Below are 20,482 nucleotides of genomic sequence, written 5' to 3'. Positions count from 1 at the left end.
TTAGATTCGTTTTACGTATATATAATTAACAATGGATCAAGTGTAATGTGATCTCATATGCGTGGTGACACATTGCTGGTCTCTTGTTCACTCAAGCTTCTCCCTTGAGTTGTACTTATCGATTGATCAAAAACCAAGTGTTCATTTCCGTTTTTTTCGTTCCTTGCAATCTTAGCAAAGTTACAATTAACATTAGACTAGGCCCTTCCAATTAATCTTTTAATTGACCACCAGTTACTGAAGAAATCATGTCTAAAAGATCTTCTAGTGTAGCGAACACTCCAGTTAAAAGGAAGCATTTACACTCTACTTTGAATCATAAGTTTGTTAGCATCAATTCTCAAGATGATTATAAACATTTGTATAGATCTGTTGTTCCACTTGACATTTTTGTATGGGGAACTGGATCAATGTGTGAACTAGGCTTGGGTCCTCTAGCTAAAAACAAAGAAGTTAAGAGACCTAGACTCAATCCCCTTTTGCCCCGTGATGAGGCTAAAATTGTGTCTTTTGCTGCAGGTGGAATGCACACCCTAGCGCTAGACGCTGACAATAACATCTGGTCGTGGGGGACTAACGACTCAGGTGCTTTGGGTAGAGACACTAGCGGAGCTGTAGAAAAATTGAAAGATATGGATGCAAATGATAGTGATGATGATGAAGATGGTGACCTCAACGAAATTGAATCCACTCCAACTAAAATTCCTAGAGACTCTTTACCATTGGACGAATTAAGATGTGTACAGATTGCTGCCACAGACAATCTATCTGCTGCTCTATTTGAAAATGGTGACGTTTACGCTTGGGGTACCTTCCGTTGTAACGAAGGTATTTTAGGTTTCTACAGAGATGAGATTACCGTCCAGAAAACCCCTTGGATAATCCCTAACTTCTCCAAGAAAGCCAAGATTGTTCAAATGGCTGCTGGGAAAGATCATATATTGTTCTTGGATGAAACTGGTATTGTTTACGCCTGGGGTAATGGTCAACAGCAACAATTAGGTAGAAGAATTTTGGAACGTTCTCGTTTGAGAACTTTAGATCCAAGACCATTTGGGTTGGATAACATAAAGTATATTTCATCGGGTGAAAATCATTCATTTGCCCTTTCCACGGACGGTAAACTGTACTCGTGGGGTCTTAATCAATTCGGGCAATGTGGTATATCTACAGAATTAGAAGATGGGTCCTTGGTAAGTGTTCCTACTGAGGTCATTTTGCCAGAAGGAGTTGAAATCGATTCTGTTTCTGCTGGAGAACATCACACTCTAATATTGGCGAAATCTGGTGATTTATATTCTTGTGGTAGATTAGATATGTTTGAAGTCGGTATTTCAAAGGATAAACTACCTGAGTACACTTATAAAGATGTTCATGGCAAGGCCCGTTCTATTCCTCTTCCAACAAAATTAGAAGACGTTCCTTCATTTAAGGCCATCGCTGCAGGCTCTCATCACTCCCTCGCTATTGCCAAAAATGGTATAGTGTATTCCTGGGGATTCGGTGAAACTTATGCAGTTGGTTTAGGTCCTTCTGGAGATGATATTGAAACACCTACAAGAATCAAAAACACGGCCACTCAAGATCACAGCATTGTCTTCATTGGCTGCGGTGGTCAGTTTTCTATTTCTGGTGGTGTTAAATTATCTGACGAAGAAGCAGAAAAAAGAGCTGATGAAATGGATGATTAAAATTAATAAAAGTTATCTGTACTTTCATTAGACAGTATTTGTGTATCTATATATTTACAAAATTAATTAAAAAGATTACGCACTAGGTAACAACCTAAATGAGTCGATATTAATCGATAAGGTTACTCGTTATCAATTCTGACTTTTAAACCTTTAGAGATCAGGTAATCCTTGACCTGGTTAACAGTGTATTCTCCTCTATGGAACATACCTGCACCTAAACAAGCATCAGCCTTTGTCTTTGTAAATCCTTGTTCAAAGTGACCTGGATTCCCTGCACCTGATGAGGCAATAACAGGAATTGAAACGGCACTTTTAATATGATCGATTAATTCCAAATCGTATCCTGAGTTTGAGCCGTCTTTATCAATACAGTTTAGGAGAATCTCACCAGCACCAAGGGCTTCACATGCATGAGCCAATTCCCAGGCTCCTAGGTCTCTGGATTCTCTACCACCCTTGATTGTACATTGATACCAGCACCAATTTTGCCCCTCAGGATTAGGCGATAAAGTTTGGAAACATTTATTAGGGGTTTCGTTCCTATTGTTAACATAAACTCTTTTAGGGTCCACAGAAATAACCACCGCTTGTGCACCATAAGCTTTAGAAATCGTTTCAATTGGAGATTTTCCATCACCCTTTTCTCCGTTAGCATAGTACTTTTCTGCAGCAAACACTGCATCTGTACCAATAGAAACCTTATCAGCACCAGATCTGAAATACATGCCGGCCACATCTAAAGCCGGTACTTTTGTGCCGTCAACATCCACGACATCTTTGATACCACCTCCGACTGTCAGTGGTACAAACACAGTCTTGGCAGCAAGTCTTAGCACATCCAACATTGGAGTATCCTTTAATGGACAGTTTCTGAAACTGGTGATATTTAAGAAAGTAACTTCATCAGCACCTTGTTCATAGTAACGTTGTGCGAGCTCTACAGGTTTTCCCAAGTTTCTAACGTTGCCTCCTTCTGTTTTTTCACGGACATCGTATTGGTCCCCTTTGGTTACCACTAGATCACCTTGATCATTCGTACGGACATCGAGACAAGCAATTATTCTTCTTGTCAAACCAAAGTTTGTATAGTCATTCCCTAAAAGAGATTTTTGTTCATCTGTGTACTCTGTAACTGGGTGAATACCTTTCAAAAAGTTATCTATAATTTCTAGACCGGCCTTACCAGATTTCTCCGGATGGAATTGTGTAGAAAACACATTATCCTTGTGAATGGCGGCAACAAATCTTTCGTTACCGTATCTTGTCAAAGCAACTTTCCATCCCTTACTATGCAAGTCATCAAGTTGTACATCATCGACGATCATAGCAAAAGAATGAACGAAGTAGTACCTTTTATAAGGATCTAAACCAAATGAAAGATCGTCCTGTGGAATAATGGTATTCCATCCAATTTCGGGAACACTTTTACCTTCACTGATATCAAATTTGGACAAAGTACCTGGGATTAAACCTAACCCTCTGCTTGAAGGAGATTCAGAAGATCCATCGAAAAGCGCTTGCAAGCCAACACAAATACCCATCAACGGCCTTCCGGATGCAATATAATCTTTGATAGGTTGCTCAAACCCACGAGAAGTTAAGTTATCGACAAAATGGCCAAAATTACCGACACCTGGCAGGATGATTCTTTCAGCAGTTTGTAACTCTGGATCTGAAGCAGACTTGATTAATCTTGTCTCGTAACCTAAATGATTGATAGCATTCTGCAAGGATTGCAAATTACCAGATTCCACATCAATAATATGCACGACTGTCATTGTGATTTACTGTAGTCGCTACCAGTCGTTTGCTGTTTATCCTTTGAAATCTCTTGCTGACGATATATCCTCATCGATACACTTGTATTTCATAAGATTAGATTCGTTAGTTCTGTATTTTCTATTATTTTAAAAAAAAATTAAACCTTTTCGAAACTTCAGAAGAGAATCAGAGAGTGAGTCATTGACAGGGTTCAAGTTAAAATGAGTTGTTGAAATCAGTCATTGACAATCCACCAACCCATTCTGCTGTTAACTTATAATGTTCTTGCTAGAGTTTTATTAAAACGAGCCCATGATTTTTTTTATCTATTCATGTCTTTCCGTGTTGTAATTAGACTATTATATACAAATCGTTAAATTCAGCAATTGAACGAAAAGATTATTTAAATAAAAACGTGTTTCAAATGGGTACTCAGGTATTCATATGTTTTCTTTTATGATTATTGATATGAAGTTTATTCAGTGTTCTTCTTTTTTAGTTCTCTTCTTGCTCTAACTGCTGCAGCCAATTTTCTTAGTACTTCAGCAGTTGTTTCCAAACTTATACATCCATCTGTGATAGAAACACCGTATTTCAAACCAGCTTTACCTTCCGCTGGAATAGATTGCTTACCTTCGTTGATGTGGGATTCAATCATGACACCGATGATTTTGTCTTCACCGTTAGCGATTTGTTCGCAAACGGCGTCGTTAACCTTTGGTTGGTTTCTGAAGTCTTTATTAGAATTACCGTGAGAGTAATCAATCATTAGAACACCGGTTGGAGGTAGAGCTTTCTTGGCTTCTGCGACAGAAACACTGTCGTAGTTGGTACCTTGCTTACCACCTCTTAGAATGACGAAACAGTGTTCGTTACCCTTGGTGGTGGTAATAGCAGCGACACCGTGCTTGGTGACACCCATGAAATGGTGAGAGTGAGAGGCAGCTTGAACAGCGTCCAATGCAACACCCAAGGTACCATCGGTACCGTTCTTGAAACCTACTGGGAAAGACAAACCGGATGCTAGTTCTCTATGCAATTGTGATTCAGTGGTTCTGGCACCAATGGCACCGAAGGACAACAAATCGGCCAAGTATTGTGGAGAAATGGTGTCCAACATTTCGGAACCAATTGGCAAACCTAAACTAGTCAAATTCACAAACAATTGTCTAGAGACTTGCAAACCCTTGTTAATGTTGTAAGTGTTATCCACATCTGGATCGTTGATCAAACCTTTCCAACCAACAGTAGTTCTTGGCTTTTCCAAGTAAGCTCTCATTATAATACATAAATCACCTTTTAGTTCGTCAGACAAAGCCTTTAATCCCTTAGCGTAGTCTTGCGCTTCTTTCAAGTCATGGATGGAACATGGACCAACAACAACCAGAACTCTGTCGTCTTTACCAGTGATGATGTCAATTGACTCTTTTCTACCCTTTTGCGCAGTTTCTAGACACTCTTGAGAGGCAGGAACTTGGGCCTGAAGGAGAGCTGGTGAAACCAATGGATCGTAACCCAAGATTCTGACATCTTCTTGTTCATGGAACATAGGTGTTGGAGTTTGTGACATTTCTTTTAGTTTGTGAATGACTCTGGTGGTGCAATTAAGATAATACCAAAGATAAAATGTTTTTATCGTCTATGGAAGTTGATATTTCTGATGAGAACCAGTTTAAAGACTACAATTATACAATATGAAACTATCTATACCTACTCCACAGCACAACACTAAGTTCCATCACACCATCGGCTCATCCCATCGATGTGCTGATTCTCTTATATACACAATACACAAAGTAGAAATTTTTTCGAATTTTTCAAGCCCGGAAAAATCTGAAAAAGAAACTGATGTTTTTCACTTAGAAACTCAGTGGGACAGACAAATGGCCGAAATGTAACAGTTGATGTCGAGTCTATGACTAACAATTTGGATTTTGGTTATGGACATGTTCTTGGTAGCTACTGATTACTAGGCTATATAGGCATCTTTCTCTGCGTTTAGTGTGCTGGAATTATCCACGAGGGTCCGGAGGTAATTACTACAAGAGATCTGTCGCGTTCAGCTGTGGGGTAATAATAGGAAAGTTTCCGTGATGTGATACACGAACAGTACCTCGTTATGGTAGCTATTATGAGAGTGTCCTTATTTGCGAGAAAGCTTTCCATCTCTCATGCACTTCTGTTGAGGATTATCTAACTCGTGTGTAGAAAGTTAAATAAGACTGTATACAGTACAATATGAAAAAACAGTAGGTAGCACTGGAAACTCTGGTGCAACGAAGGATAGCCTAGCCATTATGTAGTTTTTGGCCTACACTTCTTTTTTTCTCGAGTTTCTTTGGTTTCGGAATATCTTAGATCCAAGTTAAACTTACTAGTATAATAATACATAAGGTTTTATCTGGGGATTTTTCTGGACAAAACATTAATTAGAACGTTACCGTTACTATTACTTTTTTTATTGTTACAATTTTGAGCTTCTTCTCTTGTTATTTGACTAGATTTCTTAGAAATTGTGTGTCTATCGTATTGTTGTATTCTTTATATGGCGAAGCAGTGCTGTCAGAAGTTTCTTGAGTATGCGGCATGAATGATGAAGATGACACTGGACTAGTGTCTGTTGCAGGTCGTATTGGGTGTTCGTGAACATACAATTTTTCTTCCAAATCCTTTATCCGTCTTTCATATATCATTCTTTCCACTTCAAATTTGTTTTCCAACTCCTTCTTTTGTAGTTCTACGGATAGGATACGTTCTTCTGATTTCTTCTTTAACCTGTCTTTTTCTATTGATAAATCAACGATTTGTTTTTCCAAGGACGCAATTTTATCTAGCATTGAAGAATTGGAGGCTAGTGTTTGGGTCGGCAGTTGGATGGAACGTTTCACCCCTTTGTACTTATAGTATAGCTTGCAATAGTTATCATAAATCATCTTGGACTGTTTTAGCTCCTGTATAAGTTCTTGTCGTATCTGTAGGTACTTCTTTTTCAATTCTGTTTCCTTTTCCATTCCGTGCTTCTGTCTTTCCCTGACATCTACCTTTAAATCACGTAGCTCCTTGTTGTTTAAGCTCAATTTATCCATGAGTTTCACATATTCAGGTGTGTAATCCAAGTTTTGCACTGATGGAGCTACTGGTGGTATTGCTGGAGCTGTTGATGCCGCTTTTCTTTCAGCTCCAGTAAATGCATCCCTGTTGGATATACGAGCATTATACTGCTTAGTTGGAGATGGAAACTTGCCCGGTAACCGTCCAGTGTTGAATTTTTCTCGTTGCGACCTCATCTCATTAGTGTTTAACTGTGAATCATCTTCATCGACTTGAAATAATTTTGAGATTATGGGATCGTTGGGATTCGGTGCTCGTCTAATATTTGGCGTTTCTTGAACTCGCCTCTCTCTTGCTCTTCTTGCGTGGAAAGTGTTTGTATCCTGCTTCTCGTAAGGTAACCCGTTCATGCTAACAGGTCTCAATAAGTCAGGTTCGTCCTCATCTCGTAATAATTCATATTTTGAGTAAATATCTGGATCCGAGAAAGATGAGGCTCTAGGTCTTGAGTATATTTCCTCATCGAATGAGTCTTGCTGCAGTTGTTTATCATACATTGTAGATGGAGATGTGTCTCTGTTGAATAGCGCATCAATTGTCCATTTGAATAGACCTCCCGTATCATCAGAACCCATAACTATACTTTTGTTTTGGCCTTGTCAATGTAGAACTATATTTCCGCAAAAGATGAATGGATTAATAACCTGCTATCGACCGTATAAGGTCCAGTTATGTTACAGTTGGTCAACTAGTGGCTATGATCGAACAATCAAGTATTCTGCTTTTGTGACATTCAAAACGTACCCGAATATTTTTCTACTTGGAGTATCATCCTGTTCTAAAGGTTTTCTTAGATGTTTTTGTTGATGTTAGATATGTCAAAAGAAAAACTAAAAGCACATATACAAACAATAGCGAAACAGGTAAGGATAAAGGATGGTCAGGGAATAGTGGACTGATCGGGATTTTCATCGCAAAAATTACCCAGATCCCCAGTTTGATGTCATTAGAAGCTGCTGGTGAGAAAAGATACGATGTCGCTGCTACTGCTTCGCGATTATACATTTATGAAAACGATGAGTTGAAGTTGCAGTATGAAGTCAACTCGATGAAGTCGTTATTATGGGAGAATTACGAGACAAGACTGATTATACTTGTTAATCACGGACAGGATATCAAGATATATACTATCGAAAAGCAGAATCTCAACTTGGAGCAAGATTTAGTGGTAGATGTTGGGTACCAAATAGATTCATTTTATGCCATTTGGTCACTGTCCACACTCCTGGTTTACGACAAAGTAAGGGCATCTCTGAACATTTACAACATAGACAAACGTGAAGATTTGGGCTACATCACGATTGATTCTGAAAATAGTAAAGTACATGTATTAAAGGATCGAGGTTTCCAACTCATAGCGGTTAATTACGACAACCAATTGAAAACTGTATGCCGATTCTGTAATACCTATGAGTTCAACCAATCAGGCCAGGTTGACCTATTGACCACAGTTGTTTTACCCATAGGGTATCATAAATACCATATTGTTCGCTCTTATATGTCTGCTGAAACGGAAGAGGTTTTTTACCCAGTATATGGCATTGTCATGACGAACATAGCCGAAGATAAGTCTTTAATTTACCTGATGTTCAATAATGCGAAATGCCCTTTCAAGGTCCGCACCGTCATTTACAGTAAGGGTGCAACTAACATCCAAGACAAGTGGGTGGATCCAGAAACAGAATGTTTATATATCAAAACAGCTCACGAATTGGTCTCAGTCCCGTTCTTCCACGAAACTGACCGTACCCTTTGACAGAAATTTAGTTTTAACAAGAAGCGAAGAATGTAAAGCAAGAAATTGTTCTGGCAACCCAAGATAGTAATGGGAACCTATCCGTTGTATGAACCTTATTAAATGTCACATGACTCGGAAATCTTGATTACTTGACTTTGGCAGCATTACGCCAAAAAAAGAACTAGTACACCACTCTCACCATTGTAACGTCTCATTCGAGAAGAAGTTTCTGTTACTTTTTGCGCTCTGCAATTAAGACAGTACATCCTGCATATTGCCCAGGCTCCGCGAAAATCAGCCAGCACAAATTCCCCGTATGGATGTTGATACTCTGCCTGAAGCGTACTACATTTTTTTCCTTCCAGTTTCAGCCAAGCTCTAAAAGGTACCTTCAAAACTGCGAAATCTTACTTTCACCAAAAAAAAAAAAAAATTTCGTGGTTTCCCAATGTCAACAGAAGATATGCTAGTTGAGAATGAATCTTTTTGGTGATGAATTTGGCACATTTCGCTAGACTTTTGTGAAGACGCGATGAGTTTGGATATACCGTTTTGATTTTTCTTGATGCTTTTTTCCAGATTGAGCGAAAGATTTCAGGACTTTGGTAGAACTACGAGTTATTCCTGTTTCTCTTCCTACGGTGCTTCTGGAAACGCCTGTTAGAATCGCACCAAGGTATCTTGGAGCATTGAATGCGGGAGTCAGTACAGTGAGGGCCTGGAAAAAAATAGGATAGTTTGCTTTGAGGGTCAAAACAGTTGGCGGTGGTATGCATTCTGCGAAATATTAGGTACTATTGTATTTTCTTTCTGTGTGTTTTTGGCAGTATGTCAATACGAGGGCTTCTGACTATTAGCTGTTGATGGTTCACTAATTTGGTGGAGCATTCGAGGATCTCTCCCCAGTTGGGTTCTGGTATTTTTTGTGTAGAGCGTTTTCATGTTCTTTGATCTGAAATTTTCGAGAGTACGCCCTAAAATGTCTAGCTGCCTGCCTGATTTGGTTTAAGGTATGTGCGATGTTCTATCTCGTGTTGTCTTACAACAGTGACCTCTTTTCTATATAATGAACCAGTGATTTCTTGTGAAGTTTGGACTGTCCGTTAATTTTCTTTCTACCCTTCTACTATCTACCTGAACTAGCAGCAGCAATCGGTGGCATCTACTCTTCCTTAGCTCAACTTGTACCAGTCAGCGCATTCATCCTTTCTCTCTCGCTAGTACTTCAGGTAATCTGTACAGGCACTTCGCTCATTTTTTCCTTAGAAGGTTGATTTATATTTGCGCTCTCAGGTAAAGGTAAATCAAACAGATAACGATGAATCAATTCTCTGGCAGCAGGGAATCTTCATTGGGCCTTGTGGTCACTGCGAAGCAGACATATTATCCGATTGAATTGTCAAATGCTGAATTGCTTGCTCATTACGAAACTGTTCAGGATTATCATCAGGAAATATCGCTGAACTGTATCACTCAATCTTGTAGACTAAAACCTGATTCGAAGTTGATAGATCAACAACCAGAGCTAGGTCCTTCTAAGACGAGACACGTTGTTGTCAATTTCTTTTTTGAACTCGCATTGAAAACCAGAGTAACCAATGGGATCTTTTATCAAGCTGTCAGACTTTACGATCGTTACTGTTCAAAACGTATTGTGCTAAGAGAACAAGTCAAATTGGTGGTTGCAACTTGTCTATGGCTAGCTGCTAAAACTTGGGGTGGATGTAATCACATTATTAACAATGTGAGTGTTCCTACAGGTGGCAGATTCTATGGACCTAATCCCAGGGCAAGAATCCCAAGATTATCAGAATTGATCCATCTTTGCAATGATTCTCAGACATTTGATGAATCGATGTTCACTCAAATGGAAAGACATATTTTGAACACTTTGGGATGGGAAATTTATGAGCCAATGATAAATGATTACATATTAAACGCTGATGAAAATTGTGCGATCCAATACGAACTTTATAGGAGACAGTTGGAACATAATCGTAAATGGTTAAACAGAAATAAAGAAGAATCGTCATCAATTAATAAAGAATCGGACTCTACTGATGATGAAGATCTTCAAAATGAAGAAGAAAATGAGGATGATGAGGATTTAACACAGAAGATTCAATTGATCAATATTAAAAAATTTTTGATAGATTTAACCAGCTGGCAATATCAACTGTTAAAATTCGAACAATTTGAGGTCACGCATGGGATGTTTCAACTCATCAACAAGTTCACTAACCAGGAATTGGGGCCTTTGCTACAGACACCGATTCCTACTGGATCTACTAGTGATGCGATTGTGGATATTTACATCGATGCTATCTTAGACTGTCCAGAACAATTGTGGGAAAGTTATAAAGAATTCGACGGTATAGTACAATTTGTCGGTGAGGTTAGGGACTACCAAAGACAAATGGAATACTTGTCACAGCAGAGACAAATACAATATTCAACTCCAACCAGAATTTACCAAGTTCCTTCCGCTCAGCAAAACTTCCCATCCCCACCTTATTCACAACAGACATTTTCTCCTTCTTCGAGGAAAATCTCTACACAATCGGACAATAGCCTATTTAGCACTTATGGCGTCACACATTCTTCACCTTTAACACCGCAACTGCATTCGTTTACCCATAATAAGCTCACGCCGAACTCGGCCAATGGCTCTCACATAAGTTTACACTCAACGTCAAGCATGAAGCGATCATATGATGATAAGGAAAACATCGATCCGGCATCAATGGCAAATTGTCATAAGGTCAACTCATATATCGTCCCGCCTCGAGCAAAATTTGTTGGACAAAGTTCTTCCGTCTTTTCCAGCGGTGGAGGATCCATTTCGAACGGAAATAGCAATAGATCCTCTCTAATTTCTTTACCTCTAGGAAATGCCGTCGTGTGAATCAAATATCACAGAACAAAAAGTCTTAGGCATTTGGTTGATATCATCCCGAACTATACTATTAATCATATAGTTATATTATTAACTTTCTTTAATGTAATTAGATTGATCTACTCATTACATTCAATTCATTACATTCAATTCATAGATTTTCTACTACATTTTTACCCTATATAATTGTAATTCAGTTTTTTAGAGAACATTGGAACCGAGGCATTTGTTAGGTTTAGATGTCATCTCTCTCCTATTGCTCTACTTTTCTCATCAATCATCTTCTATGCAGTTTTCCTTTGATCTGATATCTGCCGCACAGCCATTTCATAACATCTTGACGGAAACAAAAATTGAAATTGAAACCAGAAATTCTATATATTTAGAAATCAGTAGCTCTAAACAACGAGATATTATAAATGGTCAAACATCACTGGCGAACAATCACCTCACGAGGTACTACTATTCTCACAGTCTAGTTTTAATCAGCTGTACTTAGTTATATTAAGGGCTGTGATATATTCAGGTGTTTTATTGACAGAATACAAAGGACTTCGAGAAAATTCACAAAAGAATGCGTGTATTAATACCACTTTCGTTATTTGCTGTTGCTGTAAGTGGCCAAAACTCAGATCTTGAAGGAACATGGTCTTCTAAATCAAACCAAGTGTTCACGGGGCCTGGATTTTATGATCCAATCGAGGAATTATTGATCGAACCAGCTTTACCTGGTATTTCATATTCTTTTACTGCTGATGGATATTTTGAAGAAGCAATGTACCAAGTTTCTGGAAATCCACAAGACCCAAAGTGTCCTGTAGCGGTCTTGATTTTTCAGCATGGTACTTATGAAGTTAAGGATGACGGACAATTAGTTCTAACACCGATTGAAGTTGATGGAAGACAACTTCTCAGCCAACCTTGTGACGATGAAGGAGTATCCACTTACTCACGTTATTATCAGGCCGAATCATTCAAAAGTTACTTGGTGCAATTAGACACGTATTATGGGAAACAATCTCTACAATTATATGGAAGCGATGGTGCCCCTTTGCAGCCATTATTTTTGGCATATAAGCCACCTGTGATGCTTCCCACCATAACATTAAATCCAACGGCCAGTGATGATGCTCAGCCTACAAGCAATGCAAAGAGAGATTTGATATCGCACGTGAGAAGGAGCATCGAAAACAGACACAAGACTAATGCTGTCAAGAAGACTGCGCCAAACATAGAGAAATATTGGTGGGGGTCGTTGGCGCTGATCGGTGTGGGTTCTATCGCATTCCTTCTGTCGTAGTATATTCCGGATATAAGAAATTAAGGACTCAAGGTCTTCAATATTTTGACGCCTTTGCGTAGATGAGATCCTCTTTTTTTCAACTATGCCTACGTAATTTGTACAATTCCAGTAACGTTTGTGTCATAAAGCTACGCGGTCGTGCATGTATACATCAATACCTATCTAAACTGACATCTTCATTATATATATATATATATGTGTAGACGTCACGTGATATTGAATATTTAATTATCTAAATTCAATATGATCGATCAGGATCCCTTTTGCAAGATCGGAGGCTGAAAGTTAATGAAGGATGTCAAACTCTAGAGAACCATCTGTTTAACAAACTACTTTCACTATTTGCCGAGTGATTAACAAGCATTTTTGCAGCTTAATTTCATAGTTGGAACTACGCTTCTATCAACTGTATTTGCGTTAGACTTTAAGACATCATGGCCCTTCCAAGTATGAGTGTTTCCGAATTTGACGCTTTGATAGAGCAGTGCACCAATGAAAAGATACCTAACGGTGAGATAGACCTATCGGCAGCTTTGGAGTTATCAGACATGATAAGATCGAGAAGACTTCCTCCGAAGGACGCTATGAGATGTTTGAAAAAGAGGGTGCTACAGACCAGGAATAACCAAAATTTGCAGTTCTCCGTCTGGCGACTAGTAGAAGTTTGCATGAAGAATGGTGGAGTTCCCTTTTTGAAAGAGGTTTGCTCACGAGAGTTTATGGACTGCCTCGAGCAAGTAATATTGGCTGAATCTACAGACTACGAATTAGAACAGTTTTGTAGTAGATTAGTGGGGGAATTATATCTGGCTTTCAAAAATGACTCGCAATTAAGCTATGTAGTTAAGGTATACCAGAAATTAGTATCCAGAGGTATTGACATGGAGAATTTGAAACCGACAGAAAATTTAAATGCTATGTTTGATGCGAAAACTCCTGCGGATTGGATTGATTCCGATGCATGCATGATTTGCTCCACACAATTTACTTTACTCAACAGGAAACATCATTGTAGATCATGTGGTGGTGTCTTCTGCCAACTTCATTCATCAAAGTTCATTCCATTGCCTGACTTGGGTATTTTCGAGCCAGTGCGTGTTTGTGATAACTGTTTTGAAGACTACGATTTGAAACGTAAATCAAGCAAAGGGAAGAAATCGAAAGGCAAGAAGAGATTTACACGTTCTGAGGATGACGATGAGGATCTCAGAAGAGCTATCGAACTTTCTTTGAAGGAGAATGGTAGAGATGCAGATACTTTCATTCCGGATACTGCTAAATTAGAACCACTAAAAAAAGATCCTGATGAAGAGGATCCTGATTTGAAGGCTGCAATCGAGGCGAGCTTGAGAGAACATCAGCAAGAGGAGATGAGAAGGAAATCACAGGCGAAGAATATGTATAATACTTCTTCGCCGTCAGTAGCACCTCCTATTGAAAACAACTACGATTTATCCAGTAATGAAGAAGAAGATATTCACCTTTTCGCTTCCTTAGTGGAGAGGATGAAAACGCAGCCACCAACCGCCGTCCTAGAAGATACACAGCTCCAGCAACTTTATCAAAAGGTACTAGGTGTAAGACCAAAGCTAAACTATGCGCTCAGTGATACCGTTTCCAAATACAATACTGTCTATGAAATGAACAGTAAGATATCCGATATCATGAATATGTACGACTCTATGCTAGAAATGCAATTAAGGAACATCAGCCTTTCACAACAATATGCCATTCCAGAATCAGGTAGGAATTCGTACGGATACCATCAGAATATGCCTCAATATGACCAGCCCAATAGCCCGCAAATAATAGCTCAACCCCAAATTCATTCGCCGCAACAAAATGAGAGAACAATACTCAACTATGCATCTCCAGTATCACAGCATTTATCCAATGGCGCTACCACTAACACATATCAGCAAGGAAGTGCATTACAAAATCAGCAACCAGCTGCTCCTGAACCACAACCGGTTTCATTCGAAAAACCATCGACAACATCGCAACTCGAGGGTCTCATTCTAGAGGAACCAAGCGAGCCACCTTATCCAGATGAAAATACTACTATAGAAAATCCAAAAATAGAACAAGCGTCCGAGAGACCTTATCCGGATGATCATCTAAAACAAGAGAATATTACGTCGTTCGATTTCCCAACGGTGCCTCTGAGAAAACTTTCTATACATGGTTCTGAGCAAGAAGTTAAAGAAGAACCCGTTCAGCAAGAGCAATTACTAATTGAGCTGTAATGAAATATTAGAGATTCTTCTTCGAAACAATTATTACACCTAACATTTTGTATGACACGACTACGTATATAAACCTATGTAGGCAAAAGTTGTGAATTTTTATGTACGTTTATAATCCGATCTCTTCAATTTCGAGTCCACAATCTAGACATCTCCGTATTTGAACCTTTACACCATCCATGTTGACTCCTCCGTCTCTTGCGTCACTGAAATCATGCACATGTTTCTTCCCATGTTTGAATTCCTTGAGTCGAGTTGTATACTCTTGTGCTCTAGTTTTAAGTCTCATTTCTTTCAACTTCTGTTGATATTTTTTTTCTTTCCTAACGCTCCTTCCCTCTTCACGGCGCTGCCACTCTTTGTCCAACCCTTCTTCGCCTCCCCATTTCTTGAATGCATACTGTTCGACTTGACATCTTACAAATAATTGCATCCTAGAAAATGTCCCCGAGTGGGGATTAGGTTTGTCTAATCTATCCAACAATGACACATCAGAAAGTTCAGGATCCGTTACGAAATAATCCTCCTTGCATTCTGTTTTCGTTAATAAGGAATATTTCTCAGGATGGTTTTTCACACATGTTTTGCAAATCTGAAGATGAAAGACCTTCTTCATTAATGGATCCATTTCGATATTGATACCGCATTCGTCACATCTCGGAGCTGATGACATGTTAAAAGCGGGCATTTCTTCCTCAAAAAGCATCCTACGATTTTTTTGCTCCTCTTGCCAATCCTCCAAAGTCTTCGCTCTTTTAGAATCTCCGCCATCTAACATCTCCTCTGAATTAATAAACCCTCCGTAGGAGTTCTTCATTGTTGAAAAATCGTACTCAATATAATCTTGCCTGCGGACACTAGGTCGTATCTTTTCTAATGGCTTTTTCTGCTGTTCGATAGTTGAATTTTCATTACTAGATGCGTCCCTAAGGTTCTGCTGACGTTGCTTTAGTCTTTCCTGGGCCTTTTCCCTATTTACCTGAATAGCCTGCTTCTGTTCCGGAGTTGGTTCAAAGGATCTTTTGTTGTTCCCATTTTCTGCAGGGAGTGCATTTTGCTTCGTACTACTCACTGGTAGCTGTTGAGGTGTCTTTATTATGCCTCTCTGCTTGAGCCGAGCCAAAGCTTTTTGTCGATTTAATTCCTGGTTTTAAATATTCATGTTAGTAACTTCAAGTTCCACATACCAGTTTTGTCATATTAATCCAATAACATACGATCTGTTGCTTTTGTTGCTCAGACAAATTCATCATATATTTATTTCAGATATGAACAATCTTCAACGCACCAGACACGGCAGTATTCCGAGCCATGTCTTCTAACCTCATCCCACCTCATCTCATCTCATCTCATCTCATCTCATCTTCCTATATTTGCTTTCAAACGTTAAAGTGGTATTGATTGATAATGACAAAAAATAAGTTGATCACATGATCACAAAACTACAATCAGTATTACGAATTATAAATTAATTTGGTATTTAAAACAGTTTTGCAAACGATACTGATGCATTCTACCAGCCTTCCATGGTGTAGTCATGTTCTATGCCTGGTGTTACACTGGTTATGAACTTTAGGAATACGACTAGGTATTGATCGACCCGCAAGCCATCATCAACATCGGATTGTAAATCTTCCCAGTCCTCATCGGTTGTCTGGGGATCGACTTTCCTCGCACGGCTTCTTGAACTCCGTACTTTCTCCATAAGTACCTTCATGACGTTTGCGTGCTTACATGGATGTATTGATACGGAAATATTATTCCCCTTCAAAAAGGGGAGTGGCTCGATAGTTGCTGTCTTGGATCGATAATCTGCTGCTATATCTTCAAACATCTGATCCGGGGATAGCGGCGTTCCATCATTATCATACCCACATAAGTACATCTTTGGTACACGATACGAGGTCGAGTACGTTATATATAAGTCGTAGAATCTTAAGGTGGAAGGTCTAATATCGACGATGTCATCATCTGCAAACTCGTTATCGTACAACTGGTCATCGTACTCCTCATCATCCCCATCGTCGACAATATGCAACTCTTCTAGCTCTTCCGGTAACTCAGAATCGTCCGCGTTGTTTGTACTCTTCCTTTCACTATCTTGGCTGTGTTCTTCCTGTAAAGCCCATCCGTCTCCGACATCTTTCGTTTCTGTGTCATCCAATTCAAGATAGTTATTGGCTCGTAACTTACAAGGCACCTTCTTGGTAACAAGAAATTGCTTATCGTTCGGTAAGAAATCTTTATGATGGACGTTCTGAAAATCGTTGCCGTTCCATTTCCACGTTGGAAACATATGAACCAAATAGTCTCCTGCCTTCACAAATTCTTCCGGTGTCAACTGGCCAGAGGTCTCAAAAGTCGAAGTATGCGATATTGGCGTTAGATATTCTCTCCAATTTGAAAGTGTTGATCTTAACATTATAATACGGCGATGTGTGAGTTATTCTTTGGTGATATCAGCAGCTGAATTAACTGTGTGTTACAGTTTATCTTTCGATTCTTCAGTTTAAGGGATTCTTTTAAAAGGTTAAGATTTTACAATTTTACATGTAACAAGATATTTTAAGAATTGAAATACGAGCCATAGAACAGAAATTATAGAGCACGAGTTTAATCTTACATTACATGTAGGTATTACTCAGATGGGAATGTTGAAACTAGATTTTTCAGAGAATTCATGAGAGGAGGAATAGGCGGACTCTAGGCCTAGTATGATCGCATTTGTCATGGAAAAGACAAGGCTGGATTGAGGATAGTCATGCGACAGTTAAATAGAATGAATACATAATCACGTGATATTATTGTATTTCCTGGACGCGCGCATGCTATGCCTTGAGGAGTGATGGTATCACCTCCTAGAACAACGATCGACAACACATCGATACCACGGTTGTGGGTTTTTTTTTTTATATCAAGTTTGCCTGTTTGTCCAATATACCTGCATCACCTCATCTCTTGGAACATTTCGAACTTTAATAGATATGGCAAAACAATGCAACTCATTTCAATGGTTTGAGGGAAAACATATTTCTTTCATACAGCCATACAGCCACGGTATATCTGCAAAGTTAGGACAGCGATTGTGAACTGTTTAGAATCTTCGAATTTTTGAAGTTGAAACGATCAGGAGCTATAATATTGTTTATCAAGAGAAACTTGTGAATGAAAGGACAATGCTTAGGACTAAAAGGCGTTCGCACTCGTTAAGAAAGGAGAACTCACCCACAAGAAACGACGGATCAAGTGAAAGTAGGGGTAGCAGATCCAGGAGATCATCGATTACTGACGTTAGCTCAGGAGTGAGAGGAGAATTGAAAAGACGCAATTCCGTTAAGCATGGTGCCGATGACTCCGAAACAGAAAGATCTTGGAAGGATTCAAGACGGCTAATCTTCATCTTTGGTGCAATGCTGGGTTTACTGCTAGCACTTTGGTTTGGCTCGTCTACCGACAAGTATAGGAATGATATATTTGAAAACTTTTACGTGTTGGAGTCCGTCCAAAATTACGTTGGTGATTGGAAAGGCCTGTTACCGCAAAGCGTTTCCAGTTTGATTGACGATTTCCAATTTGACAACACACAAGCGGACTTGACTGAATCGTTTGCCGTTGGAAAACAGTTGAGAAAAGATCTCAACTTGACGGATAAGCATCCGTTGGTAATAGTTCCCGGTGTCATCTCAACTGGCATTGAATCCTGGGGGCTGTATAAGGATGAGGAATGTGATAGTGAGCCTTATTTCCGGAAAAGGCTTTGGGGTTCATTTTATATGTTGAAAACAATGGTCTTGGAGAAAAGCTGTTGGTTAAAACACATCAAGTTGGATCCCGAGACCGGTCTTGATCCACCAAATTACAAATTACGTGCAGCTCAAGGGTTTGAGGCGGCCGATTTTTTCATGGCAGGTTATTGGTTATGGAATAAAGTGCTTCAAAACTTAGGCGCAATTGGTTATGAGAGCAATAAGATGGTAACAGCCGCGTATGATTGGAGACTATCATATCTTGATCTAGAAGTCCGTGATCGTTATTTCACCAAACTAAAGATGCAAATCGAGTTGCAATTGGAACAAACTGGAGAGAAATCTGTGTTGGTTGGCCATTCGATGGGATCACAAGTAGTGTTCTATTTTCTAAAATGGATAGAAGCATCTGGTGAAGGGTACGGTAACGGCGGTGAGGGATGGGTGGATAAACACATCGCCGCGTTCGTTGATATTGCAGGAACACTGCTTGGTGCACCAAAATGTGTACCAGCGTTGATTAGTGGCGAGATGAAGGATACTATTCAATTAAACACCCTAGCTATGTACGGTTTGGAGAAATTCTTCTCCAGGCGTGAAAGATTAGAAATGATACAAACTTGGGGAGGAATTCCATCGATGTTACCTAAAGGTGGTGAATTGATTTGGGGTGATCTCGATTTCTCGGTAGAGGATAATGCAACTGCTAACAATAACACTGATACATATGGTAACTTTATTAGATTTGCTGATGTCGATGGGAACTTCCTTGCTAAAGAGAATTCAACATGGACAAATTTCACCATGAGCAGCGCCGTTCAATACGTTAGAGACACCTCACCAAGCTGGTTACAAAAACGTATCACTGATCAGTATTCTTTCGGGTACGCGAAAAGTGAGCAAGAAATGAAGAACAATGAATTATACCATTCATATTGGAGTAATCCATTGGATGTTCCCTTACCAAATGCCCCAAACATGAAAATATACTGTCTTTACGGAATTAACAACCCAACAGAACGTGCTTATACATACAAGAAGGATTCTGAATCCAGTTACTTGAACATGACTATCGCTTACGACTCACCACAACCAGTGTTCTTTGCAGATGGTGACGGAACAGTCCCACTTATGACACATGCAATGTGCCACAAATGGAAGCAAGGCGTTTCTGCTTACAACCCTGCTGGTATTGAAGTCAAAATTGTGGAAATGAGACATCAACCTGATAGATTCGATATCCGTGGGGGCGCCAAGAGTGCCGAACACGTAGATATCTTAGGCAGTGCTGAACTAAACGAATATATTCTGAAAATTGCCGGCGGAAAAGGTGATACCATCGAAGAAAGGATCTTATCTGATCTTCCTGAATGGATAAACCAAATTCAGTTCCCCTTGTAAAGGAACATCAAAACTATAGAAAGCTAGTAACAATTATAGTCCTATATTCTGTGTATTTCTGAATTTTTCTTTTCAAACAGCGAAGTCCAATTCTTACACAGAGTGGATTTACAAAGTTCTTAAGAAAAAGTACCCTTGCCAGTCGAAGATAACATCAGCAAGGCCTAACTGAGCTGCAAGGCAGGGACACCCTCGTTCCGTTTTGAGCCCGCTGAAAATCGCAGTCTAGCGTACACCATTTCCCATCATTTTTCGGAATTTTTTCGAGAACGCGACGCGTGAAATGTTGTACTTTTTTGGGCAAATTGTAAACAAAGAACCGTCTTTGTTAGTGTTTTCGTTATTGGCCTGAAAGGTAATACGCTGAACACATTTCTTTTTTAGCTCTGTGCACAGTGATATTCCAGAGTGAATAAGTCAGTGATTGACATTTCAACAAACTAAATAAGCAGATCCTAATACAGTTGTTTACATATACTACAGCTGTTAACTGATTTTCCGATTTCCGTTGGTTATTAAACTCACAGTTTAGAAGACAATTGTAAATACTTTGTTAGGATTGTGATATATAATTGACAAGGAAGAC

The 20,482-nt window shown here is 39.3% G+C and overlaps 11 protein-coding genes across 11 annotated transcripts; 6 read left to right on the top strand and 5 right to left on the bottom strand.

The window, feature by feature from the left end:
* Nucleotides 1–248: 248 nt before the first annotated feature.
* On the top strand, nt 249–1,691 carry SRM1 (Ran guanyl-nucleotide exchange factor; the record flags this gene model as incomplete). Its single annotated transcript, XM_455379.1, has 1 exon — nt 249–1,691. One exon carries the CDS (start codon nt 249–251, stop codon nt 1,689–1,691), a length of 1,443 nt encoding a protein of 480 aa, XP_455379.1.
* A 122-nt stretch (nt 1,692–1,813) lies between these two features.
* On the bottom strand, nt 1,814–3,472 carry HIS7 (imidazoleglycerol-phosphate synthase; the record flags this gene model as incomplete). Its single annotated transcript, XM_455378.1, has 1 exon — nt 1,814–3,472. The coding sequence occupies one exon, from the start codon at nt 3,470–3,472 to the stop codon at nt 1,814–1,816; it is 1,659 nt and encodes a 552-aa protein (XP_455378.1).
* A 458-nt stretch (nt 3,473–3,930) lies between these two features.
* ARO4 (3-deoxy-7-phosphoheptulonate synthase ARO4) lies at nt 3,931–5,025 on the bottom strand (the record flags this gene model as incomplete). Its single annotated transcript, XM_455377.1, has 1 exon — nt 3,931–5,025. The coding sequence occupies one exon, from the start codon at nt 5,023–5,025 to the stop codon at nt 3,931–3,933; it is 1,095 nt and encodes a 364-aa protein (XP_455377.1).
* A 919-nt stretch (nt 5,026–5,944) lies between these two features.
* On the bottom strand, nt 5,945–7,141 carry BBP1 (Bbp1p; the record flags this gene model as incomplete). The annotated part of the gene is made up of 1 exon (XM_455376.1): nt 5,945–7,141. One exon carries the CDS (start codon nt 7,139–7,141, stop codon nt 5,945–5,947), a length of 1,197 nt encoding a protein of 398 aa, XP_455376.1.
* A 365-nt stretch (nt 7,142–7,506) lies between these two features.
* KLLA0_F06512g (uncharacterized protein) lies at nt 7,507–8,322 on the top strand (the record flags this gene model as incomplete). The annotated part of the gene is made up of 1 exon (XM_455375.1): nt 7,507–8,322. The coding sequence occupies one exon, from the start codon at nt 7,507–7,509 to the stop codon at nt 8,320–8,322; it is 816 nt and encodes a 271-aa protein (XP_455375.1).
* Nucleotides 8,323–9,622: 1,300 nt separating this feature from the next.
* Nucleotides 9,623–11,209, top strand: CLN1 (cyclin CLN1; the record flags this gene model as incomplete). Its single annotated transcript, XM_455374.1, has 1 exon — nt 9,623–11,209. The coding sequence occupies one exon, from the start codon at nt 9,623–9,625 to the stop codon at nt 11,207–11,209; it is 1,587 nt and encodes a 528-aa protein (XP_455374.1).
* Nucleotides 11,210–11,774: 565 nt separating this feature from the next.
* Nucleotides 11,775–12,500, top strand: ROT1 (Rot1p; the record flags this gene model as incomplete). The annotated part of the gene is made up of 1 exon (XM_455373.1): nt 11,775–12,500. The coding sequence occupies one exon, from the start codon at nt 11,775–11,777 to the stop codon at nt 12,498–12,500; it is 726 nt and encodes a 241-aa protein (XP_455373.1).
* Nucleotides 12,501–12,937: 437 nt separating this feature from the next.
* On the top strand, nt 12,938–14,749 carry VPS27 (ESCRT-0 subunit protein VPS27; the record flags this gene model as incomplete). Its single annotated transcript, XM_455372.1, has 1 exon — nt 12,938–14,749. One exon carries the CDS (start codon nt 12,938–12,940, stop codon nt 14,747–14,749), a length of 1,812 nt encoding a protein of 603 aa, XP_455372.1.
* Nucleotides 14,750–14,858: 109 nt separating this feature from the next.
* On the bottom strand, nt 14,859–16,002 carry RAD14 (DNA repair protein RAD14; the record flags this gene model as incomplete). Its single annotated transcript, XM_455371.2, has 2 exons — nt 14,859–15,893; nt 15,967–16,002. 2 exons carry the CDS (start codon nt 16,000–16,002, stop codon nt 14,859–14,861), a joined length of 1,071 nt encoding a protein of 356 aa, XP_455371.2.
* Nucleotides 16,003–16,262: 260 nt separating this feature from the next.
* Nucleotides 16,263–17,171, bottom strand: ATG3 (Atg3p; the record flags this gene model as incomplete). The annotated part of the gene is made up of 1 exon (XM_455370.1): nt 16,263–17,171. The coding sequence occupies one exon, from the start codon at nt 17,169–17,171 to the stop codon at nt 16,263–16,265; it is 909 nt and encodes a 302-aa protein (XP_455370.1).
* A 754-nt stretch (nt 17,172–17,925) lies between these two features.
* LRO1 (phospholipid:diacylglycerol acyltransferase) lies at nt 17,926–19,896 on the top strand (the record flags this gene model as incomplete). Its single annotated transcript, XM_455369.1, has 1 exon — nt 17,926–19,896. The coding sequence occupies one exon, from the start codon at nt 17,926–17,928 to the stop codon at nt 19,894–19,896; it is 1,971 nt and encodes a 656-aa protein (XP_455369.1).
* Nucleotides 19,897–20,482: the final 586 nt, after the last annotated feature.

This window comes from Kluyveromyces lactis (assembly GCF_000002515.2).
Source record: "Kluyveromyces lactis strain NRRL Y-1140 chromosome F complete sequence".
NCBI classification, from domain to species: Eukaryota; Fungi; Ascomycota; class Saccharomycetes; order Saccharomycetales; family Saccharomycetaceae; genus Kluyveromyces; species Kluyveromyces lactis.
Note: the sequence above shows the minus strand (reverse complement) of the source record. Positions and strands in the feature narration are given on the sequence as shown.